This window comes from Cyprinodon tularosa, unplaced genomic scaffold (genome assembly GCF_016077235.1).
Source record: "Cyprinodon tularosa strain WSP-4 unplaced genomic scaffold, ASM1607723v1 ctg241, whole genome shotgun sequence".
NCBI lineage: Eukaryota > Metazoa > Chordata > Actinopteri > Cyprinodontiformes > Cyprinodontidae > Cyprinodon > Cyprinodon tularosa.
In genome coordinates, this window is record NW_024038899.1 from 7544 (window position 1) to 30807 (window position 23264).

A 23264-nucleotide genomic window follows, 5' to 3' on the forward strand; every position below is an offset into this window, starting at 1 on the left:
CAACATTAAAGGGATATTTCAGGATTGAAACTTTGACCAGCAGAGATGCAACAGAGTCCCTACTCTAACAAGTTGTTAATCAAAGGTTGTTTACAAAAGTAAACTATTACCTTTATTATTGATGAAAAATATGTATAATTTCTCTATCTACTGTATATACAGTATAATTTAGATATAACTACAGCGTGAACACCTCCTCAGCCGCGGGACACAACCCCTCATCTCAGCTGTTGTAAACAATAAGACAAGCTTTAAATGTTCAAAATGGAAGACGGAGAACAATGTTGACAAAGGAGGAAGCGTTGAATGCTATTAAGAAGTTTGTTGGTGGCTTTTAAAAAGCTGTTTTAAATACACCGATGGGATGTAATAATCTTTAAAAAAATGTATAAACAACCAGAGTGAGTTATTTGCCTTTAAATTTAGAAAATGCAAAGTAGCGTGACCATTCACCTCTAACAAACATAGGGTTCACATGCAAACTGGAAGAGGCTGCTCACCTTTCTATCCCTTCAAGCCTTTCTTACTGTGGTTGTTGTGCTGTTGATTAATATGTGACAGATGGCAAAGCCAAAGTTAAATCCCTTGTTTGTGCCCACAAACAAGATTTATATTTCTTAACAGTTTCCTTTTATTAGAAAATCAAGTACTTTTGGAAACCAGTTGTTAAAATCTGTCTGAGAACAATATATATATATTTAAATCAAAAAACATTATTCAGGACTATCTGGTGCTGTAATTTACAAAAACAATCGAAAGGTTTCATTGAACACATTTTTATAGAAGAAAAACAGTCTCATCGGAATCTACCTTTTTTTTAACATCGAATTGTAAACACTGAATTTTTTTTAACGCCAAATTTTAAAAACTGAATTTTTGTAGACATTGAATTCCTTACACTCAATTTGTATCTGGTAAAAATTCACCAGAAAAATTCAGCTGCAAATGTGTTGACCTTTTGGTGAATTCAAGCCAAAGCAATCTAAACTCGATAGAGTCGAGCAGCTTCTAGCCAATGAAATTAGCTCATTTGGTCACGTGACACAACGGATGGGCTCAGCGCTGTTCCTATCCTCGTGAGACCATCCTGATCTCGCGAGCTTTCAAGGTTTCACTCGCAGATCAGTCTGGATACTTTACGTAAAATAAATTTTGGAGCCGTTCAACAATAGAACGTCCAATCAGCGTTGGCTTTGAGGCGGGTTGAGGTGTGATGCAACGAGAAGCGCGACAGTTCAGTCTAAAGAACATGGCGGCTTCAGCCGATGAAACTAGCGTTAGAGTGGCTATCGAGCAAGTTTTATCGGAATTACAGAGTATTTCTTCACTGAAAGAAGAGCAAAACACTGCTCTGGAGGCTTTTCTCAGAGGAAAAGATGTTTTTGCTCTTTTCTCAACTGGTTTCGGCAAGAGTTTGATCAATCAATTAACTCTTAGTCGTTGCTCTGTTAGTACGTCATAAGCTTCGTTGATCTGATTGGTTTATTTGGCCCGTCTATCACCAACATAGGCCAATCAGCTAACCAGTATTTTCGCCCCTTCCCAAAATTACTTTAACGGAAGGTTTTCAGATGGATATGCGGAGCAAATCCATCTGGCGGAGTCAGGTTACGCTGTTCCGGGCTGAATGAGGAATTTTTTTTTTTTAATCAGAACTATCGTCAGTTAGCTACTAACAGGCAGATATTAGACTTTTTCCTCTTATCAGACTGGGTGAAACAACTCAGCCGATCACAGCTAGTATGGCACCCCTGTCTGCCAAGGCTCTTGGTTTGATCCGGCGGCAAACCGCCGCTTGCCGAAATGAAAAAGAAAAAAAGTTTGTCGTTGGCCGCTTCTGTCACGTGACAGCTGAATTTTAGTTTTTCTGGTGAATTTTTACCAGATAAAAATTGAGTGTAAGGAATTCAATGTATAAAAAAAAAAAATCAGTGTTTAAAATTCGGTGTTAATAAAAAGGCAGATTCCAATGAGACTGTTTTTCTTTTTTTTTATGTTTATCAGTAAAGAAACCAATGTTTTATTTTTATAAGTGCTTAAGGTATTATTCTCCTTTCCCCAAAATATTTGGTATTTTTCATCCCTCTAACAGCAGAATATAGTCTAGATTCCCTGTGGTGCTTTTTATTAGAAATAATAACCAGCTTGAATTGGAGGAACGATGAAAGTTTCATTTATCACTTATTAGCCGTGTTTAATAAACTCAAACTGTAGGAAAACAGCTGGGGGAGGAATTATGTTGTCGCTTCATTCAGTGCTGAAGCAAAGTCACAACCAGGTTTTTCTGGCCAGATTTTAGTTACAGTAATTAAAGTCATCCCCACCTCTGACATTTGGTGGCCCGCCCTCCCCCATTATCCTCCCCCACAGTTAACCCGCTCAGGCAGATTCAGCCCTCAGAGGCTGTAAACAGGCTAAAACTGGGAGGAAAACCTCAATCTCTCACAGACGGGGAGCAAAGTTATTTATTCAAGATTATTATTTAGAGGATGACAGCTGCTTGATCTGCTGTCAGTCCTGTGTATTAATATGTCGTGTGTCTCCTGGGGACAGCCTGCCTTCTCCTCTACCTGCCCGACAATGGTGCTTTAGCACCATCTAGTGGTGGATAAAAATATAACAGATTATTTGAACAGATTTGACAGATTCTGTTTCGTATACAGCACTTAAAAAATTTTTTTTTACCTTAAGTGTTTTTTCTGAAAAAAATTTCTAACAGTTTCTTGCCTATATGAAATCTTATGTTTGTACTTCTCTTAGTTCTGATGTAAAAAAAAAACAAAAAAAAAACTGTTTCAACGATTACGAGTATTTATACGAGTATTTCTAACCCTTTAAAGTGCAAGTTACCGTTTTTGATCACTTGCATACCCCTTAGAAATGGAGCCCCCCACTTTTGTTATTTTTCTTAATACATTCGGGCAAGTTGGTGTTTGTTGTTATTACATTGACATTCATTTTTGCCATAAAAATATCCATATTTGTTAATCTTACAAAGTATTAAGGTAATGTTATAATAATTAGTGAAAATGTCTGAAAATAAGTGTATTTACCCTTAATTTGAGTAGGTAAATAAGAAAATCTTCCAGTGGGAGGTGTATTTTTATCCATAAAATCAGATTATTTGATATTATGCACTTGAAATAGGAGACTGCATTTTTTTCCCTTATTTTAAATGTAAATTTTCTTATTCCATTTGCAATTCAAGAAAAAATGACGTACTTTTTCAGTTTTTTACAGTGCAGTCTTTGCTTGAAAGTTAGAAATCTAAAGTCTTTCACTATAAAGGGCTAAAAGACCTGCCCTCTTCACTTAAAAAAATGCACATTGAGACCATGCAGGAGTCCATTTCTCCTCATGCAAATTGTTTAACATTTGCTGTTCTCATAGCTCATACAAGCTTGCTGTGCCAGAATGTCCGCCCTAACCCCTAAATCCCAAAGACTATATAGTGGACTCTATAGTGAACCCAGTTAAAGGTGCTGTAGGAGATCTTGGAAAAACAGTTCTATAGAACATAGAAAACCATGCCTCTCCCTCCAGTCCACCCCTCGAAACCTCACCTTCCAAACACATGAATGTGCATGCTGTCTGCAGCACGTCTAGAGCAGCAGGAGCAGCGCTGATGATGCAGAAAGCTATGATCACTCCTCTGAAAAGTTTTTTTAACATTGAAATTAACTTAAAATGCTGAAATCTGCTGGCAAAACGTGTTCGCTTTTATTATCCTGGTCCCGGCAGTTTGGATTACATACATGAAAAACTCCTTCCAGCCGCCACGGCAAACCGTGAGGAGGTGACCGGGCCCAAGGCTGCTGTTGAACGGGATACCTAGTGACAGAGCTCCGCCGGTGTAAGGGGGTCTGAGCAGCTCAGACAGAAATAATACTTGAAGGCAGGGTGGAAATCTGGATGAACTCTCTGCACTGACCATGGTTTCAGGCGGACTTTCTCACTTCAAAATAGATTCAAACTACTTTTTACCCACTGATTACAGCATATGGCTGCCATTGTTACAGGCAAAGAAAGGATAGGGTAGCTCCGCCCAACGAGCATCAGACCCATTTTTCCACCGTTCAGGCAGAGCTGCAGACATGTCCTACTTTTCAGACCTAAAAAAAGGTCCGGGGTGAATTTCAAAATAGTCGTCGGATTTTGGTCGACTACAGTGCAGCACGTAGTCAAAACAGGGAGCCAATGGGGGATGGAGCGGCCAAACCTGACCGGTGACGGTAGCCTGGAAACCTGCGTCCCTGTGCTTTCCCCCGCCTACCTTACTGGGCCCCAGCCCCCCTCCTCCGGCTGAAGACAGGCGGCTCATGGCTCTCTGCTGAGGTCTGGTCCAGTCAGCGGCCCAGCAGTCGACCCCCCCACTCCCCCAAAAAGTGTCTTCTTTTCAGAACCCCAAATCTGGCCACCCTAGCTCTAGCACTTGCACGAAAAATGAAGCAGCACGCACGTTTTTGCTGCTCTTGCTGCTTTAGGTGTGAACGTAACATAACAGTGGATAGCTTCCAGCCATGGCGTCCTGAACGAGCATTTGGGGGTGGATTCGTTCATGTTTCAGGGTACGCGCACAAGGGGAAGGTACAAGCAGACGACCATGATTGACGTGTCAGGAACCAATCGTGTACAACAGACCGTCTTTTGTGATTGGTTGGGGTTATTCATTGATTTCTCACTGTAGCGGCAACAATTTATTTTAGTTTCACTTCCAGCCCCTTAGGAATGGGGAGTTGTTTCGGGTTCTTTGTTAGCCTGCAATACCCGATACTGGTCTATGCCTCTTAGAGGGGGTCATTAGGGGCCATTGTTGGCTTGGCTGCCCAGGCGAGATGCTTTGTCCCCTGCATGGGGTTGAGGGTTGAAATGATAGAGGGAAGGAATCAAATTCCCAACACTAATTCTGACATTTTGAATTAAAAAAGCTTCACCAGCAGTAATTTCAGCCTCTTGGTTCAGGGAACTTCTTTTAGGTCATGATCTCATGACCATGTTAGGGCTGGGGCATATACTGTAGGTAGAAGAGCAAATGGACAACAGATCTACACCCTGAGAAAAATACCAAGATACTCCTCAATATCAGGCAAAGACCGGCTCCTGACGAGTCATCAAATTTCATTGGGGTTAACAAAACCTTTGTGGCCTTGACAAACAGAATCCAATGACCCCCCTCAGCAGCTCTGTGAGAAAAAAGATCTAATCCAGTGTTATAGGGCCTGGATGAAGGCCATATTGCTTCTCCCGAAACCTCGGCTCAAACAATGAGGGCTTTCTTTCTAACAAACTTGGACTCATTTTAGTGACGCAAATAAGGCTCTGGGCACTCTTTAAACATCTAACCAGTGTGCCAGATGGTCTGCAGCTGAAGAAAGGTCTCAAATGAGAAGGAATTCAGACACGCAGTGGAAAAGGACTGTTTGGAGGCCTCAAGAATGTTCTGGAAAACCATTTTACAACTTAAACTGAACTTAATTATGTGTGAATGGTGATAGGCCGATCCCTATTTGAGAAACCATTTTACTCCAGCCATCTTATCTACTGCTGCAAAGGTCTTAAAATGATAAAACTAGACATTATTTGAGAAATCTTTACTTTTGATGAAAATAGAATACAGTAAAAATACAGTGAGCAGTTTAGTTTTTAGAAATAAAATAACGTCACACAGACGTCGCCGTATTCGCACCAAAATATATTCTGGGTAAATGACGGATGCTAGGTCCTTTAGTGCTAGCTCTAACTGGCAGGGGGAAAAAAGCAATGAGCAATATAAACCTTTTACGTTTGAACAGGAGTGAGTAGTATTTATTTGGAAATCACATGATGAGGAGGACCAAACATAGGAAGAAGGGGGAATGGGGCAAAGAAGCTGGTGTTGTTAGGCTCCTGCTAACGGATGCTAGCAAGACCGAGAGCTATCCTACAAAGAGCTCCAGTTTCTAAGGCTGTTCACCATAAACATCAGAATCCAAAAATGTTATCAGATATAGTAGAATGATTTGTAATAATATATAAAATATGCCTCATTTTAACTTCAAACTATCGCTCATTATCTTCTGATTTGATTTTTATTTCAAGTTAGCTTCTGCTAGCAGGGCCTGGGCTGCTCAGCTCGAGTTTTTACGAATCAAAAAAAGGAATTTTTGAGTTAACGGGAAAACCGACATGTTGTGGATCCTTTTGAAATCAAGTCGATGCTCCAAATTTTTCATTTAGATTTATGGTTACAATCTAATGTGCAGTCAGAACAAGTTTTTTAAATACGCTGAAAAAGTAGAGAGGTGGAATTATTCAGGGTTTATTTTGACCATTGTGACAAAGTGGGTGAGAACACCATTTGTCTCAGTTTATACATTTGTTATTTTGTTGTTATTTAATCAAAACAAGACATTGGGTGTCTGGTAGTTTTCTTCAATCTCAAGTGAATAAACTTGAGTGTTTGTAACTGAGGTTACTTCCAAAATCTCATTATTCTAAGTGTCCCTACACGGCTTCTTTCTAATTGCTTCTCTTATGAGAAATCAGACACAAAAAGGTTTTAATTACTTCAGATTTTCTGCCTTCTTTATAGTCTAATTTATCCAAGTTTTTTCCTTTATTTGTTTAATGAGAAAGTAACCAGAGAAAGCAAAGAAGAGAAAATAATTTAGAATTTTGACTTCTTGTTTGAACTTGAGAATGTTGTTTCTGGCTTGGTCCAAACTGGACAAACATTTCAAAAGCCGTTAAATTAAAAATCCTTTCAATAATAATCTTCTACCTCACAGACTCCTGATAAAAGAAAGTGAATAATTTTCCATCCCAATTTTCCAGGTTTGGCATGGTTTACTTTTCGGTTTTTTTAATGTATTGAAAACAAACAAATCAACATTAATTTGTTCCCTCCGTGTCGAACTTAAACTTCAGGTGCTAAACCCTGATTCCTCTGTACTGTTAAGTGCTTTGACAAACTGGCACGTATAAAATGTGGTTAAAAATACATGGACTTATGGCGAACATTTCTACAGAGATCAGATTATTAATATGGAACTTTGAAAAAACTGAACAGATGACTATTTGATGGATGCTTTTAATAATAACTTTAAACAGAAAAAGGTCACAGTCAGGCCCGCTCAGCCAGATCAGCTGGTGATCAACAGAGGGTAAACTAACAATTCTTAATTCTGATTATCTTAAGCTTTACCCAAAGCTTTCTTAAAGAAAACAATCCAAAACAACGCTTTAAAAATATACGGAGCCCCTAAAGGGACATGGAAGGGAAAAAAAGAACTTTTGCGAGATCCAGCAATACTTTTGTGAGATCCCGCAATACTTTTACGAGATCCCGCAAAACTATTGCGGGATCTCGCAAAAGTATTGTGAGATCCTGCAAAAGTATTGCAGGATCTCGCAAAAGTTTATTTTTTGTCAGATCCCGCAATACTTTTGCGAGATCCCGCAATACTTTTGCGAGATCCCGCAATACTTTTACGATAATCCCGCAATACTTTTGCGAGATCCCGCAATACTTTTACGATAATCCCGCAATAGTTTTGCGGGATCTCATAAAAGTATTGCGTGATCTCGCAAAAGTATTGCGGGATCTCACAAAAGTATTGCGGGATCTCACAAAAGTATTGCGGGATCTCACAAAAGTATTGCGGGATCTCACAAAAGTATTACGGGATCTCGCAAAAGTATTGCGGGATCTCGAAAAAGTATTGCGGGATCCTGCAAAAGTATTGCAGGATCTCGCAAAACTTTTGCGAGATCCCGCAATACTTTTGCAAGATTACGCAAAAGTATTGCGGGATCCCGCAAAAGTATTACGGGATCTCGCAAAAGTATTGCGGGATCTCGAAAAAGTATTGCGGGATCTCGCAAAAGTATTGTGGGATCTCGCAAAAGTTTTGCGGGATCTCGCAAAAGTTTATTTTTTGTGAGATCCCTCAATACTTTTGCGTGATCCCGCTAAACTATTGTGGGATCTCGCAAAAGTATTGCGAGATCCTGCAAAAGTATTGCGGGATCTTGCAAAAGTTTATTTTTTGCGAGATCTCGCAAAAGTTTTGCGGGATCTCGCAAAGGTTTTTTTTTTCCCTCCATGTCCCTTTAGGGGCTCCGTAAAGATCTGTTGAGAAACTTTAAACCATGTTTGGAAGAAAGTAATCACAGAGACGTCAGAGGTTTGATTGGTTTTGGATTTGATCAGTTTCTTCAGCCGATCCACCACCTCCTGTCCCCCCAGACCGGTGCTGCCTCTCATGTTTCAGTAACTTGTGTTTGAGGGTGAATCCTTTCCCACAGACTTTGCATTTGAACTTCCCGACGTGGAGTTGTCTGTGCTGCTTGAGGCCGGCGCTCTGAGCGAACCTCCTGCCGCAGACGTTGCACCCAAACATCTTTGTGCTGCGGTGAGTCAAGGCGTGCGCCTTGAGGTTGCTGGGGTTGTTGAACTCCTTCCCGCAGTGGCTGCAGGTGTACGGTTTGTTTTCAGTGTGGATTATCGTGTGCCGCTTGAGGCGGCTTGCCGAGGTGAAGGTTTTGCCGCATTCGTCGCAGGCCGGCCTCTCTCCACGTTTCTTTCCCGTGTGGACCCTCTTGTGGTTTTGCAGCGCGCTGGCGTGCCCGCAACGTTTGCCGCAGGTCTCGCAGATGTGATCTTTCTGTCCGGTGTGTTTAAGCATGTGGTGCTTCAGGGCGCTCTGGTGGCTCAGCTCTTTCCCACAGATAGGGCAACTAAAGAGTTTCTTTCTGCCATGGTTAATCGAGTCGTCGTAGGAGTTTTCTTCCTGTAGGTGAGTGACTCTGTGAGTGGCCAAAGACGAGGACGAGAGGAACCTCTCGCCACACATTTCACAAATAAAGTCCTTGTTCTCCGAGTGGAGAACCTCGTGATCGGCCAAACCTTTTCTGCACTCAAACGTCTCTGGACAAACGGAGCACACGAAAGTTCTTTGCAGTGCGGAGCACATGTGTCGCTGGAACATGGACATACTTGTGAACTGGTTCTCGCACAGCGGGCAGGTATGCATGAAGATTTCCATCTTCTTCAGAGTGTGGCTCCGCATGTGTCGGTCAAACGTACTCTTGTAGGCAAACCGGATCCCACAGTCCGGACAGCTGTACACCTTTTCACCCGTGTGTTTCCTGGTGTGGGGGATCAGATCGCGGAGGGTTGCGAAACACTTGCCGCAGTGAGAACAGGTGTGAGGTTTGGTGTGACTCTGGTTGTGCCTCTCCATTAGGCACTTCTGAGTAAATGTTTTGTCACATGAAGTACACTGGATTGACCCCGCTTTCTTTTTGGAGACGTTTGTTTGTTTGAAGTTTTCCTCTCCGTCATCGGGATCCGGCGCAGGAGGGTGGTCGAGCGAAACTGCATCAGGAGCAGGCGAAGGTTCAGAGGTCACTTCCTCACATGAGGCTGCAACGGAGAAAAGAACATGGCTGAAATTAAATTAAAAGTTTCCTATAAGGTTTTATGGTAAATATTGTCACATTAAAAAGCTGCAAAACAAAAACTTTTAACTAGGATTTTACAATTTCAAAGTGGGGTGAAAAAATTTTAAGTAGTTTTAGGCCAATTTTCTTTGCAAGAAACATAAAACACAGACATGTGGAATAAAAAGAGACACGTTTTTCACCTTATCAACAGAACAAGTGAAACAACTGCACTCAGTTTTTGAAGCAAACTTATATTTAGATTTAATTTTTGTCTCAAAAAATCTCATTACCTTCTAAAGCTGATTGCTCTTATTGATCCGCCCATTTTCCCAATTTCTTAAAGACCGAGTTTTCTCTTGATCTTTCTATAATGCGGAGGGATAATTCTTCAATGTATTTCTTAAACATTATTAAACTCAACTAGAAAAAGCTGTTTTGGAGAAACATCAAAGTGGGAATGCTTTTGCTGAATGAAAAAAGCTGAAATTACCTGAAGAACATATGAAAATGTGATAGGAAGTCATCAGAAACTTCAAACTGCAGAAAACAATTGAATCATCTGAAGATTTTGTAGGGTAGAATCATTTGGCAGTAAAATGGCAGAAACAAACTCATCTTAAAAGCTGCACAGCCAAACCATACATGATATCAAAAAATGTCTTGAATGTGGGCACTAGAAGGGTCTTAATATAATGTCTCCCAAGTTTCTAGAAAAAATGTATAATAATAATCATATGTGGAAATGTCAAGACTTGGCAAAACAATTGGAAAATTATTTAAAATGTGTCGGTTGATCAGCATAAAGAAAACAGTGTCATCCTTAGAGGATTGAAAATCTACAAACCTATGTGCAAGACTGACCATGAGAAGCAGAGGAAGGACAGAGAGAGAAGCTTATAGAAAGAGAGCTAATACCACTTAAGGAGCTGAATTTATCAAAAAATTGAACCTGCATGTTACGAGCCGCTGTGGTAATGAAAGCACCGTTGGCAGGCTTAGGCTGCATGTTACAAGGTTAGCAGATGCTTTATTACAGTGTAAATCTTAGAACCTGATTAAGAAATATGCACTGAGGTGTGTGGTCAACAGGCCTTGGTAGTGTAATTTGAAGAAATTGGTTGACTTTGGGTCATAGCTACAAGCCATACGGCACAATGAATGAGTGTGCGTAAGGAAGAGGCTTTTATTTTGTAGGTTCCCTTTAGTCTTATTTTGAAAGTCTATCATGGATGTGTGTCAAGGGAAGGGTCATGCCCAGCAGTGATATAGAATCCATTTCCAAATATGAAATCACTGGTTTTCCATGTTATTGGGTGAATAGATGCTGTATTAGAGCATAAATGGGAGACTTTTATTGTGAAATTTGCTCTGGGGTATGTTTTGAAAAGGTCCCTAGAGTCTAATAGAAACAAGCTGGTAGAGTTTGGGTCATAATGCTGAGCCATTTGCATCAATTAATAGGCGAGTATAATATAGAGGCTTTTATTGTGTAGGGTCACTGGAGTCTTATTTTGAAAGTCTAGCAGGGTTGTGTGTTGAGAAAAGGGTCAGACCCAGCAGTGATACTTGATGACTTTCCAATCGTTAAATTACTCTTTTCCCTTGTTATTAGGGCAGTAGATAAAGTGGCAATGGGAGGCTTTTATTTTGAAATTTTCTGTGGGGTGTGTTTTGAAAACCCCCTAGAGTCTCATTTTTAAAAAAGTGGTTGAGTTTGGGTCATAATGTTGAGCCATATGCTGGGAAAAAAATATGAGTTTAATTTAGGGGCTTTTATTTTGAAGGGTCCCCGGAGTCTTATTTTGAAAGTCTATCAGGGTTGCGTGTGAAGGGAAGGGTCATGGCCAGTAGTCATATTGTATCCACTTCCTAATGTTAAATCAGTGTTGTCTCCCTCCATTAGATTAAAATGTGCTGTTTAAAGTGGTGGAGGTAAAATCCCTTTGAAGCACGGTTACCTTGACAACGCTTAACGAGCCTGTCAGTGACAGAGAGACATGCGCTTCACTTTCGTTCCTTTCCTCTCAGGCTTTTTTGAATGGGAATATCAGCTCCGAACAAACGAGTGCTGAAGACAAACCGTAAATGGTATCTAAAAAATTCTTTCAGTCTAAGCGAGAGCTATCCTTTGTCTCCAATTGGGGTAACTTTCATGGATGTAGCTCATTCACAACCTTAATGGGAAGGAGGAATAAAAAGGTTTGAGAAATCCTGCTGGTCTCATTGAATAACATGCAGCACAATGGTAGAGCAGACGTCTCAAAAGCAAAACTTTCCCTCCGAACAAACGAGCGGTAAGCCAAAACCGTATTAGGTATTCAAAAAATTCTTTCACCGTGAGCGTCAGCCATCTTTGGACTACAACTGGTGTAACTTTCATATTTCTACAATATTTTGTCTAGGCGTGGTGACGATGTAAAAAAGTGTATAATTGTCAAAATCTTGATTTTGGGGTTCGGACAGATTTGTTACCCCCGAACAAACCTTGTTCCTAGCTAAACGATAAAAGATATCGACACACTTCCTTCAATGTGAGTGCTAGGAAGGTCTGAGGAACAACTTCCACAAGGCTCATGTTGCTACGTCGAACGGTTCCCGAATGGGAGCGATACGAAAAAGTCTGTTTTTTTGAATTTTCAGTTCGGATTTTCAGAGAGCTCTCATTGGATTTCTATTGGAGAAGTGTGGACTTCTTCGTGGTCTGGGCCAAACTGTCGGAAAACCGTAAATGCCACACAAATGAGGGTTACATTTCCTGAATCCTGACAAAAATCCCTACGTTTTGATGTAAAATTTATCTAGATAGAGTAAAAAATGAGCGAGTGAGTTGAAGCTGTTCGGCATGAGTGAAATGTTTGAAAACGCTAGAGTGGCACACTCTAGCAGCTGAACATTCCGTCCATAGACTTCCATTATAAATTTGAAAATCTGTAAAAATTGTTTAAAAGTTTGAAGCTTCACTGAAGCAAAACTGTAAAAGTTAGCTGAAAGCCGAGTTAAACAGTAATAGCAGAAAGATACGGAAACATTTTAAAAGTTGAATGGTGTTTCTAGCTGAAAGCATGCTGAAGTAGTTAAAGGGCAAAGTAGCTGAAGATTTAGTGGAATTTTTGAAGTTTTACATGCATTTCAATGGGGCCAAAAATCGCAGAAAAAGCTGAATATCGCGAAAACTGCGAACAATATCTTTACCAAAAGTCATAGCATAACTCTCCTGAACAAGCTGAACGTTTTGATACCAAATTTGTTTAAATCAGCTGAAAACTGTTGAACTAGTTAAACGAAGAAAAACCTACGGAATAATAATAATAACTAGAAAAAGCTGTTTCGGAGAAACATCAAAGTGGGAATGCTTTTGCTGAATGAAAAAAGCTGAAATTACCTGAAGAACATATGAAAATGTGATAGGAAGTCATCAGAAACTTCAAACTGCAGAAAACAATTGAATCATCTGAAGATTTTGTAGGGTAGAATCATTTGGCAGTAAAATGGCAGAAACAAACTCATCTTAAAAGCTGCACAGCCAAACCATACATGATATCAAAAAATGTCTTGAATGTGGGCACTAGAAGGGTCTTAATATAATGTCTCCCAAGTTTCTAGAAAAATGTATAAAGAAATTTTGAAGGGGGGTTTACCTACTTTCCAGAAACATGTCAGGCGTGTTATGAATTAGCAGCAAACAGAAAAGCTTAATTCCTGTCCAGAAACAGAGCAGAATGAAGCCAAAGTTCACAACATAGGCTGAAAAGTATGAAATTAGCTGAAGTAGAAAAGAAATTACAAAGAAAAACTTTAATCTTATCTGGTTGAAGAAAAAATTAGTAGCTTAAGGATGGGAAGTAAAATGTTGAGGAAGATGGTATTGAATAAGTATTAACATTTTGAAATCATATGTGGAAATGTCAAGACTTGGCAAAACAATTTGAAATTAATTAAAATGTGTCAGTTGATCAGCATAAAGAAAACAGTGTCATCCTTAGAGGATTGAAAATCTACAAACCTATGTGCAAGACTGACCATGAGAAGCACAGGAAGGACAGAGAGAGAAGCTTATAGAAAGAGAGCTAATACCACTTAAGGAGCTGAATTTATCAAAAAATCTAACCTGCATGTTATGAGCCGCTGTGTTGATGACAGCACCGTTGGCAGGCTTAGGCTGCATGTTACGAGGTTAGCAGATGCTTTATTACAGTGTAAATCTTAGAACCTGATTAAGAAATATGCACTGAGGTGTGTGGTCAACAGGCCTTGGTAGTGTAATTTGAAGAAATTGGTTGAGTTTGGGTCATAGCTACGAGCCATACGGCACAATGAATGAGTGTATGTAAGGAAGAGGCTTTTATTTTGTAGAGTCCCTTTAGTCTTATTTTGAAAGTCTATCATGGATGTGTGTCAAGGGAAGGGTCATGCCCAGCAGTGATATAGAATCCATTTCTAAATATGAAATCACTGGTTTTCCATGTTATTGGGTGAATAGATGCTGTATTAGAGCGTAAATGGGAGACTTTTATTGTGAAATTCGCTCTAGGGTATGTTTTGAAAAGGTCCCTAGAGTCTAATAGAAACAAGCTGGTAGAGTTTGGGTCATAATGCTGAGCCATTTGCATCAATTAATATGCGAGTATAATATAGAGGCTTTTATTTTGTAGGGTCACTGGAGTCTTATTTTGAAAGTCTAGCAGTAGTGTGTTGAGAAAAGGGTCAGACCCAGCAGTGATACTTGATGACTTTCCAATCATTAAATCACTCTTTCCCCTGTTATTAGGGCAGTAGATGAAGTGGCAATGGGAGGCTTTTATTTTGAAATTTGCTGTGGGGTGTGTTTTGAAAAACCCCTAGAGTCTCATTTTTAAAAAAGTGGTTGAGTTTGGGTCATAATGTTGAGCCATATGCTGGGAAAAAAATATGAGTTTAATGTAGGAGCTTTTATTTTGAAGGGTCCCCGGAGTCTTATTTTGAAAGTCTATCAGGGTTGCGTGTGAAGGGAAGGGTCATGGTCAGTAGTCATATTGTATCCACTTCCTAATGTTAAATCAGTGTTGTCTCCCTCCATTAGATTAAAATGTGCTGTTTAAAGTGGTGGAGGTAAAATCTCTTTGAAGCACGGTTACCTTGACGACGCTTAACGAGCCTGTCAGTGAAAGAGAGACATGCGCTTCACTTTCGTTCCTTTGTTCTCAGGCTTTTTTGAATGGGAATAGCAGCTCCGAACAAACAGGTGCCGAAGACAAACCGTAAATGGTATCTAAAAAATTCTTTCAGTCTAAGCGAGAGCTATCCTTTGTCTCCGATTGTGGTAACTTTCATGGATGTAGCTCATTCACAGCCTTAATGGGAAGGAGAAATATAAAGGTTTGTAAATCCTGCTGGTCTCATTAAATAACATGCAGCTCAATGGTAGAGCAGAACTCTCAAAAGCAAAACTTTCCCTGCGAACAAACGAGCGGTGAGCCAAAACCGTAAAAGGTATTCAAAAAATTCTTTCACCGTGAGCGTCAGCAATCTTTGGACTACAACTGGTGTAACTTTCATATTTCTACAATATTTGGTCTAGGCGTGGTGACGATGTAAAAAAGTGTATAATTGTCAAAATCTTGATTTTGGGGTTCGGACAGATTTGTTACCCCCGAACAAACCTTTTTCCTAGCTAAACGATAAAAGATATCGACACACTTCCTTCAATGTGAGTGCTAGGAAGGTCTGAGGAACAACTTGCACAAGGCTCATGTTGCTAGGTCGAATGGTTCCAGAATGGGAGCGATACGAAAAAGTCTTTTTTTTTTTATTTTCAGTTCGGATTTTCAGAGAGCTCTCATTGGATTTCTATTGGGGAAGTGTGGACTTCTTCGTGGTCTGGGCCAAACTGTCGGAAAACTGTAAATCCCACACAAATGAGGGTTACATTTCCTGAATCCTGACAAAAATCCCTACGTTTTGATGTAAAATTTATCTAGATAGAGTAAAAAATGAGCGAGTGAGTTGAAGCTGTTCGGCATGAGTGAAATGTTTGAAAACGCTAGAGTGGCACACTAGCAGCTGAACATTCCGTCCATAGACTTCCATTATAAATTTGAAAATCTGTGAAAATTGTTTAAAAGTTTGAAGCTTCACTGAAGCAAAACTGTAAAAGTTAGCTGAAAGCCGAGTTAAACAGTAATAGCAGAAAGATACGGAAACATTTTAAAAGTTGAATGGTGTTTCTAGCTGAAAGTATGCTGAAGTAGTTAAAGGTCAAAGATGATGAAGTTTTAGCTGAATTTTGCTGAAATCTAAGAATTCTACATGCATTTCAATGGGACAAAAAAATCGCAGAAAAAGTTGAATATCGCGAAAACTACAAAAAATATCTTTACCAAAAGACATAGCACAATTCTCCTGAACAAGCTGAACGTTTTGATACCAAAATTGTTGAAATCGGTGGAAAACTGCGGGACTAGTTAGAGTCAGAAAAATTTTAAGAGAACAACAATAAGTGGGAATGCATAAGCATTCCCACTTGATTATAATCTAAAACAACACAGAAACCTATGAAGTTACTGAATAAAAGAAGAATTAATAAGTTGAACACTTATTTCTTAATGAACATAGATGGTGGGAGAGACGTTGTGCTGTTAGCGATGGTTCTGATTTCTCTCAGTGGAATATTTAAATGTGGTTACCTGAACTCACGAAAACCTTCCCAATCCACCATGCTAACCGCTAGCATGTCTTTTTTTTAATCATGTAATAAAAGTTTAGTGTAACGCTCTCCACTTTTCTTTCCTCCAATCTTCACCTTCCAAGCACAGCAGAGACGTTACGCTTCTCCTCCATGCAGCACGGCTAAATGGGGGATTTTTCGGAGATAACTTCTGAAGTTTATCCCGTGTTTTTATTCACAAACAGAACCACACAAATTAACCGTGTCCTTGTGTCCAAGTTACAGTGTAAATAATCCCTTAATTCGCTCTGGCATTACTTCTCTTACAAATCGCAGTGAGGTTTAGCTTAAAGGAAAAGTCCGGTCGGCAAGGAATATTCAGTGGATCATTATTTATACCTAAAACTAATACGTTTGTGATGTAATGAATGTAGCATTAACCAGTAAAAAAATAAAAACTATAATTTTCGACGTGATCACTGAGTCTGGTAGCGCCATACTCTCTGCTTTACAAGCAAAATCAATGGGAACAACTAGACACATCTGCAATCAACAACTATTATTTAAGATTTCCAGAGGACTTCACCATTAAAATTCACCAGAGCTATAGTGAAACTGACAATGCCCACGTGCATGGCAGCTGGATGCTGGAATACATCGGGTAAAAGTGAAAAGAAATAAGTTATTTCACTTTTCCGATTCCTGATCCTCCACGGACGGGTTGGTCGTTGGATTGCCAACTTGAAGAGGCCATCGAACTTCTGGCCAGAGAAAAAACACGTAATATGTAGCCAACATTTGGAAGAAGATCGTTTTCAAGATGCAGCACTGGGACTTGAACAACAGCCGATACCGCACTGTGACGTCACAAACCAGTAGGTGGCAGTAGTGTTCTTTGACAAACATGGATGCCTCCAGTAAAGCACATTCAGATGAAAATTACTCTTAATTAGAAACAATTATCATTTATTGAACAAAATGTAATAATTTTTATATTTAAAGTACTTTCAGAAGTTTGAATTCTGAATATGAGCGGACTTTTCCTTTAAGAAACAACAGTGGGACCCTCTAGTGGACAAAGGTCACATTACATCGACAACCCTAAGCCCATTACTGAAAAAAAAAAAAAAAAAATTTTTTCTATTTTAAATCCAAAATTTGTATAAATTCTTTTACAATTTTGATATAATTACTGCTCTATGTTGGTTGATCTGTCAGCTAAAGGCATGTTTTAGAGTCTTTATACTCCAGTTATCGATCACTAAATCAGCTGACGATTAGTGAAATTTCCCAGTTGAACAACAGAAATTAGTTAAATATTTGCAATTATTATCCAAATTTGGGTTAAAAATGTTCATGTTGAACTAATTAATCACTCAATAAGACGAGATAGATGGTTCTACAATTTCAACAGCTGAAATTTTTCAATCATGAGGCCAGATGTAGCCCTAAATATCCACAGCTCAATGAGCTCAGAGAACAGAACAATATTAAAATGTGAATTTAAAATAAAATCTAGTCAATCAAAGGTGTCAGTTTAGACTAGTGGCTCAGAACAGGCTGAGAAAGCTAATGAGAAATGATTATTACCAGGGTTTATCTCTGACTCAGCTGCCGCTTCGCTCAGCACCTCAGTCTGCTGCTCTTCTGAAAACAAACAGTTTAGAGATCTCCTAACAGTCTTTTAAACGAGATCAAGTTACATTTTCTATAAATATTTCCCAGGAATACCTTTGCAGCTTATATGACCGCTGAGGTTTGTCACCGCAGACTGGAGTTCCCTTTTGAATCTCCTCCTGCATGCAGCCAGTTCTGCCGATTTACAAAATAAAATCAGCTTTAATATCTGAAACAAACACATCAGAAAACTGCTTTAACTGTGAAATGACTGACTTTTTCTGTGGTCAACCTCTGGATTGGTGCTCAGTCCAGGACGGGTTTCACACACGGACATTCTCACCATCATGGCGGTTTTCTCAGGGACATCTTTGGTACAAACCTTCATGAGAGAAAAGAACTGGTCCTGGAAGAAAAAAATTCTCATCGCTAAAACATCTCCTATAATCATGTCACCGTTGAAACATCCAGTTTAGTCAGCAGCTGTTGTTTACAAAATAGCTAAATAAATAGGCAAGGTCCTTTCTAAGCTGTTTTGAGTTGTCATTTTAAACGCCGAGAGAGTGTCTTTTTCCAACTTCTGTGATCAGCCTGACAGAAATAAAAGTCAGTCACCAAACACAGTTTTCCAATTTGTAGTGAGTTTTTATAATTTTTCCATTGGTGATATTAGAAAATGGAAACTGGCTGATAGCAGGACACAAAAATTAAGACTTACTGAAAAGATGAGAGTGTAGACTTTCTGGTTAATCCCGTTCTAATGCAAAATATGAAACATTACTGGATTAATGGCATTTCAAGTATACGACATGCTATCACACATAAAAAAAATTTTAAAAATCTGGAAACAGCTGCTTTTTATTTCCCAAAGATATGGGAGGAGGAGGAGAGAATGGATATTCCAGCTGCCTGAAATAATCTGGTTCTTCTCCATAACATGGGAAGAAATGAATGTACCTGCAAGTCTTTAACTGTGTTTATTCTTCTATTGATCAACAACAACTCATGAGGATTTGGTGATATTTGATCATTATTTGCCAGAGTTAAGATGGGAATCATATTTTAGCCACCTGCAGGGTTCGCACACCTTTTCCAAAGTCAAAATCAAGCACTTTCAAGATCCATTTCAAAACTTTTTCCAGCACCTTACACCACCACCTGTTCTCGGCCAGAACCAGTTTTGTGCAGATGACTGCCGGGGGGGGGGTATTACTCCTCTGCCATGGCGTGGTAATATAACCAACCAGAGAGTGTTGCAATTCAGTATTATCAGCCGTAGAGTTATCAATGCTGTTTTAAGGTCTGGGCCTGGCAATGAATTAAAACTTCTTTTTTTATTTTATATTTTTTTGGAACATTGGCGGGGCGGTTGCGTGAGTTTGGCGAGTAGCCAAGATAGTGCTGCGGGAAACACTGCAATACTAACATTACATTATCACACTGTACTCTCAGTCACTCAGTAACTTAGCCTGTGAATTCCTAGCTAGCAGGTACTACTAGGAATGCAATATAATCGGCCCCCTATCTGCATCGGCTTTTATCGGCCTTACAACTGAATATCGGACTTCGGCCACCCCACCGATATTTAACCCGATATTTGATCAGCTTCTGAGTTTCTAAAGTCTAAAAAAAAAAAAATACTACTTCTTCTTCTTCCTCAAAAACTTTTTTTACGGACTTAAAAACTTCTAAAGACGAGGGAAAAAACATTGATACATTAAAATATCACAATATCTTCATATGCTGATATATTGCCATTTAAAAACACCATATCAATCTCTTTTACTAATGAAATATTGCTATATGTCATCGTTATGCTACGAAAACCCCCGAAAATTCACGAAATTTTGCCATATTTTTTATATGTTGATATATTGACGCGGTATCGATCTATTTTACTAACAAAATCTCACAAGAATTTGCAAAATATCAGGAGAGTTTGTAACAGAACGAGGAAATTTCACGAGATTTTGAAAGTAAAATAGATCGATACCGCGTTTTTAAAAATCTATTTGATATCAGCATATGAAAATATATTTGAGTATATTATTTTTCAAAGTGTCAGAAATGGATTAAAAAACTGCTATTTTCAATGACTACTTATTTTTTTCCAGCTTTAACATCGGTATCGATATCGGTTATCGGCTAGATGAGTTTTAAAATATCGGCATATAAGATATCGGCCAAAATCCCAATATCGTGCATCCCTAGTTACTAGCGTAAACAAATAGCCGCTAACGTTAACGTGTACTAGGCTACTTCAGTTGGCTTACTTAAAAAGTCTGACTTACCCTTCATGTGACTCGAAAGCGCAGACTCGCCCATTGTGAAAAAGCTGCACATAATTTTTGCAGACTTTACAAGAGGCAACTCGTGGGGTTTGTCCCCATTTAATCCATAATTTGTATTTTTCATTTTCCAGCCAACGTTCATTGAAACGACAACCTCCCGGCATGGTGCAGTAGTGGTTTCATGGGGGCGGAGTCACACATGGAAATAGACTGGCAGATCGCAGTCACACATAAGCGAGCAGGTTTCATTTTCGGGCTCTCCAACATTTTATTTCTCCATTTAATAAACACAGGATTCAGTTAGATAGGTATTTGTTGCGAAAGAAATAGTTACAATTTCAAGCATTTTCAAGCATTTCAAACCTTGAAAACACAACGTCAAAATTCAAGCATTTTCCAGCACCCGTACGAACCCTGCACCTGATATAATCCGTTCCCCCTTTATGAAATGTATTTTCTGTTTAAATGTTTTTCTAACAATTAAAAAATATCCACACAAAAAAAAAATGTAAACCAAAACCACTGGACTTTGTTTTCCAAGTTTGAAGTTGTCCACTTTCCATCCAGAAAGATTTCTCAATGCAAACCGTCTGGAGCAATGTTGTTTTGAATTCAGAATTAAAGTACATTTCACAAAGATCATCAAACCAACGGTCATAGTTATTTGAACTATTTTGGATTTCAAAATATAAAAGAATAAATGTTTCAAACATGATATAAAAAAATGTTTCAAATTAAGTTAATAAAATTTATAGTTTCAAAATTAACAGGATTTGTTTTTCCATGTTATGAAAGGGGACAGATTATATCGGTGGCTAAGATATAAGATTCCCCTCTCATAACTCTGGCAAATAATGATCAAAAGTCTCCAAATACACAGTTTGTTGTTGATGAAGAGAGGAATAAATAGTTAAAGGCTTGCAGGTACATTAATTCCTTCCCATGTTATGGAGGGGGATTGTTATGTGTGATAGCATGTAGTATACTAGACATTTATTTCATTCAGTAATCTGTCATATTTTACATTTTTACCAGAAAGTCTACTCTCTCGTCTTCTCTCTCAGTGCTAGGCCCCTGATCTCCTAGAATCCTAGATCCGCCCCTGGTCGCAGCTCCAAGTTATTTTTAAAATCTCACTTCAAGGTTTGGTGAAAAGTTGGCAGCCCTGCAATTATGGTCTACAACTATTCAATGAAAGAAATAAAAAAACATAACAAAAAAAAAATCATATTTCATAGGAATTATAATCATTTATCAGTTTCTTATTTCATTCTTACCGTTATGAGTGCAACTGCCCGCTCTCCCTCCCCCGCGGCTGAGCGCTGCAGAGCGGACACCCCGCTGCTCCAGCTCCCGCTCAGGAGGATCCTGCGGAGCTCCGTCCTTGCCGCCTCCAGCAGAGCCTCCATTAGAGCCTGAACCTGCTTCTCGAACATCTCCAGACTCAACATGACTTCAACCTGTTTTAGAAACGTCGGAGGAAACGTTTGTTTTCTTCTTTTTCTTTCTTCTTCTAGTTTAATGGCAGATCGCAACCTTAACTTTTAGGTGCATACCGCCACCTACTGTACCGGAGTATGTAGCGTGGCCCATATCAATGTGATGATTATATATATATATATATATATATATATATATATATATATATATATATATATATATATATATATATATATATATATATATATATATATATATATATATATATATATATATATATATATATATATATATATATATATATATATATATATATATATATATATATATATATATATATATATATATATATATATAATCCGTTCAAAAGTTTGGGGTCACATTGAAATGTCCTTATTTTTGAAGGAAAAGCACTGTACTTTTAAATGATGATAACTTTAAACTAGTATTAACTTTAAAGAAATACACTCTAAACATTGGTAATGTGGTAAATGACTATTCTAGCTGCAAATGTCTGGTTTTTGGTGCAATATCTACATAGGTGTATAGAGGCCCATTTCCAGCAACTATCAGTCCAGTGTTCTAATGGTACAATGTGTTTGCTTTTGAAATCATGTTCCCACATCTGAAAACAGTTTAGCTCGTTACAGAAGCTACAAAACTGACCCTCCTTTGAGCATCATATTTGTGGAGTCAATTAAACGCTTTAAATGGCCAGCAAAAGAGAATTTCCATCTGAAACTTGACAGTCTATTCATGTTCTTAGCCCTTTAAAGCCCGATCCAAGAATAAAACAAAACAGAAAATTACTTTTTTTTTGGGGTTTGAAGTCCTTATTTGGCCTTTTAACAACATATGTAAAAAGAAAAAACAGAAATACATTTTTGATATTAATAATTAATTACTATGCGATAAGTCAAGATTATTTTTTGTGTAGTCTTCTACAGGCTGTTATCAGATATATCTGATTGTGTACAGTAGGATTTTGAGCAAAGTTTTTACCATTAAATTATGCAAAAGGTGTCAGACGCAAAACATTTCAGAAACCGTATGTATACATTTGGCATTACAGGGTTAAATAGGAAGGCTATTCCATGCGAGAAATTGCTAAGAACACAAACATACATACATCCATATATACATATACCTTTAAATCTTAAAATATAAATCTGTATTCTTAAGATATTTAATAACAGTTTTCTGCGTTTCCTTTATCTCCTCTCCTGTTGTTCCTATTAATCCTTTCAAATTCCATTCCCTTCCTATTTGTCTTGTTTTTTGTTTTAATCTTATCCTTTCTTCATCGTATTTCCTACAATATAATAAAATATGTTCTACATTTTCTAGTACTTTACATTCGGTACATTCATCTGTTTCACTTTTCTTTAATAAAAATCATGTTTTATTTAACCCAGTATGATCAAATCTTAGCCTTGTTAAAATAGTCTCCTCTCTTCTATTCTTTCTAACCACACCTTTGGCATTAATAGATTTCTGTACACTGTAATAATTTCTTCCACTTTTATCCATGTTCCATCTATTCTGCCATTTTCTTTTTTAATTATTGTCTTAGCTTCTCCTTTCTCATACGGTATGTTTATAATATCATTTGTTCTGATGGATTTTTTAGCTATAAGGTCTGCTCTTTCATTTCCATTTATCCCTACATGGCCTGGAACCCAACAAAACTTTACATTTATATAAAGTTTTTGTATTCTGAACAAACTTTGATATATTTCTAATAATAAATCTTCTTAGATCACTTAGAAATGGGGTATGCAAGTCCACCCCTCAGTGAGATCTGGAAGCATAACATCTATATCCAACTATTCAGCAAAGATGCTGCT

General features: G+C 38.4%; 1 protein-coding gene across 1 annotated transcript; it reads right to left on the minus strand.

The window, feature by feature from the left end:
* Positions 1 to 8043: 8043 nt before the first annotated feature.
* Positions 8044 to 21505, minus strand: LOC119785155 (oocyte zinc finger protein XlCOF6-like). The gene is made up of 5 exons (XM_038287600.1): positions 21255 to 21505; positions 17963 to 18092; positions 17801 to 17881; positions 17660 to 17716; positions 8044 to 9406 (listed from the first exon to the last, which is right to left on the minus strand). The coding sequence occupies exons 1-5, from the start codon at positions 21426 to 21428 to the stop codon at positions 8160 to 8162; spliced, it is 1689 nt and encodes a 562-aa protein (XP_038143528.1). The 5' UTR covers positions 21429 to 21505; the 3' UTR covers positions 8044 to 8159.
* Between the last annotated feature and the right edge of the window lie 1759 nt (positions 21506 to 23264).

Bases quoted from the DNA above. Each gene is read 5' to 3' on its own strand.
- LOC119785155 (XM_038287600.1), bottom strand. From the start codon at position 21,428: ATGTTGAGTCTGGAGATGTTCGAGAAGCAGGTTCAGGCTCTAATGGAG. The intron at 18,093-21,254 runs GTAAGAATGAAA...TTTTTCTTCCAG, and splicing joins GGGCAGTTGCACTCATAACG to GACCAGTTCTTTTCTCTCAT. The intron at 9,407-17,659 runs GTAATAATCATT...TCTCCGTTGCAG, and splicing joins TGAGTCAGAGATAAACCCTG to CCTCATGTGAGGAAGTGACC.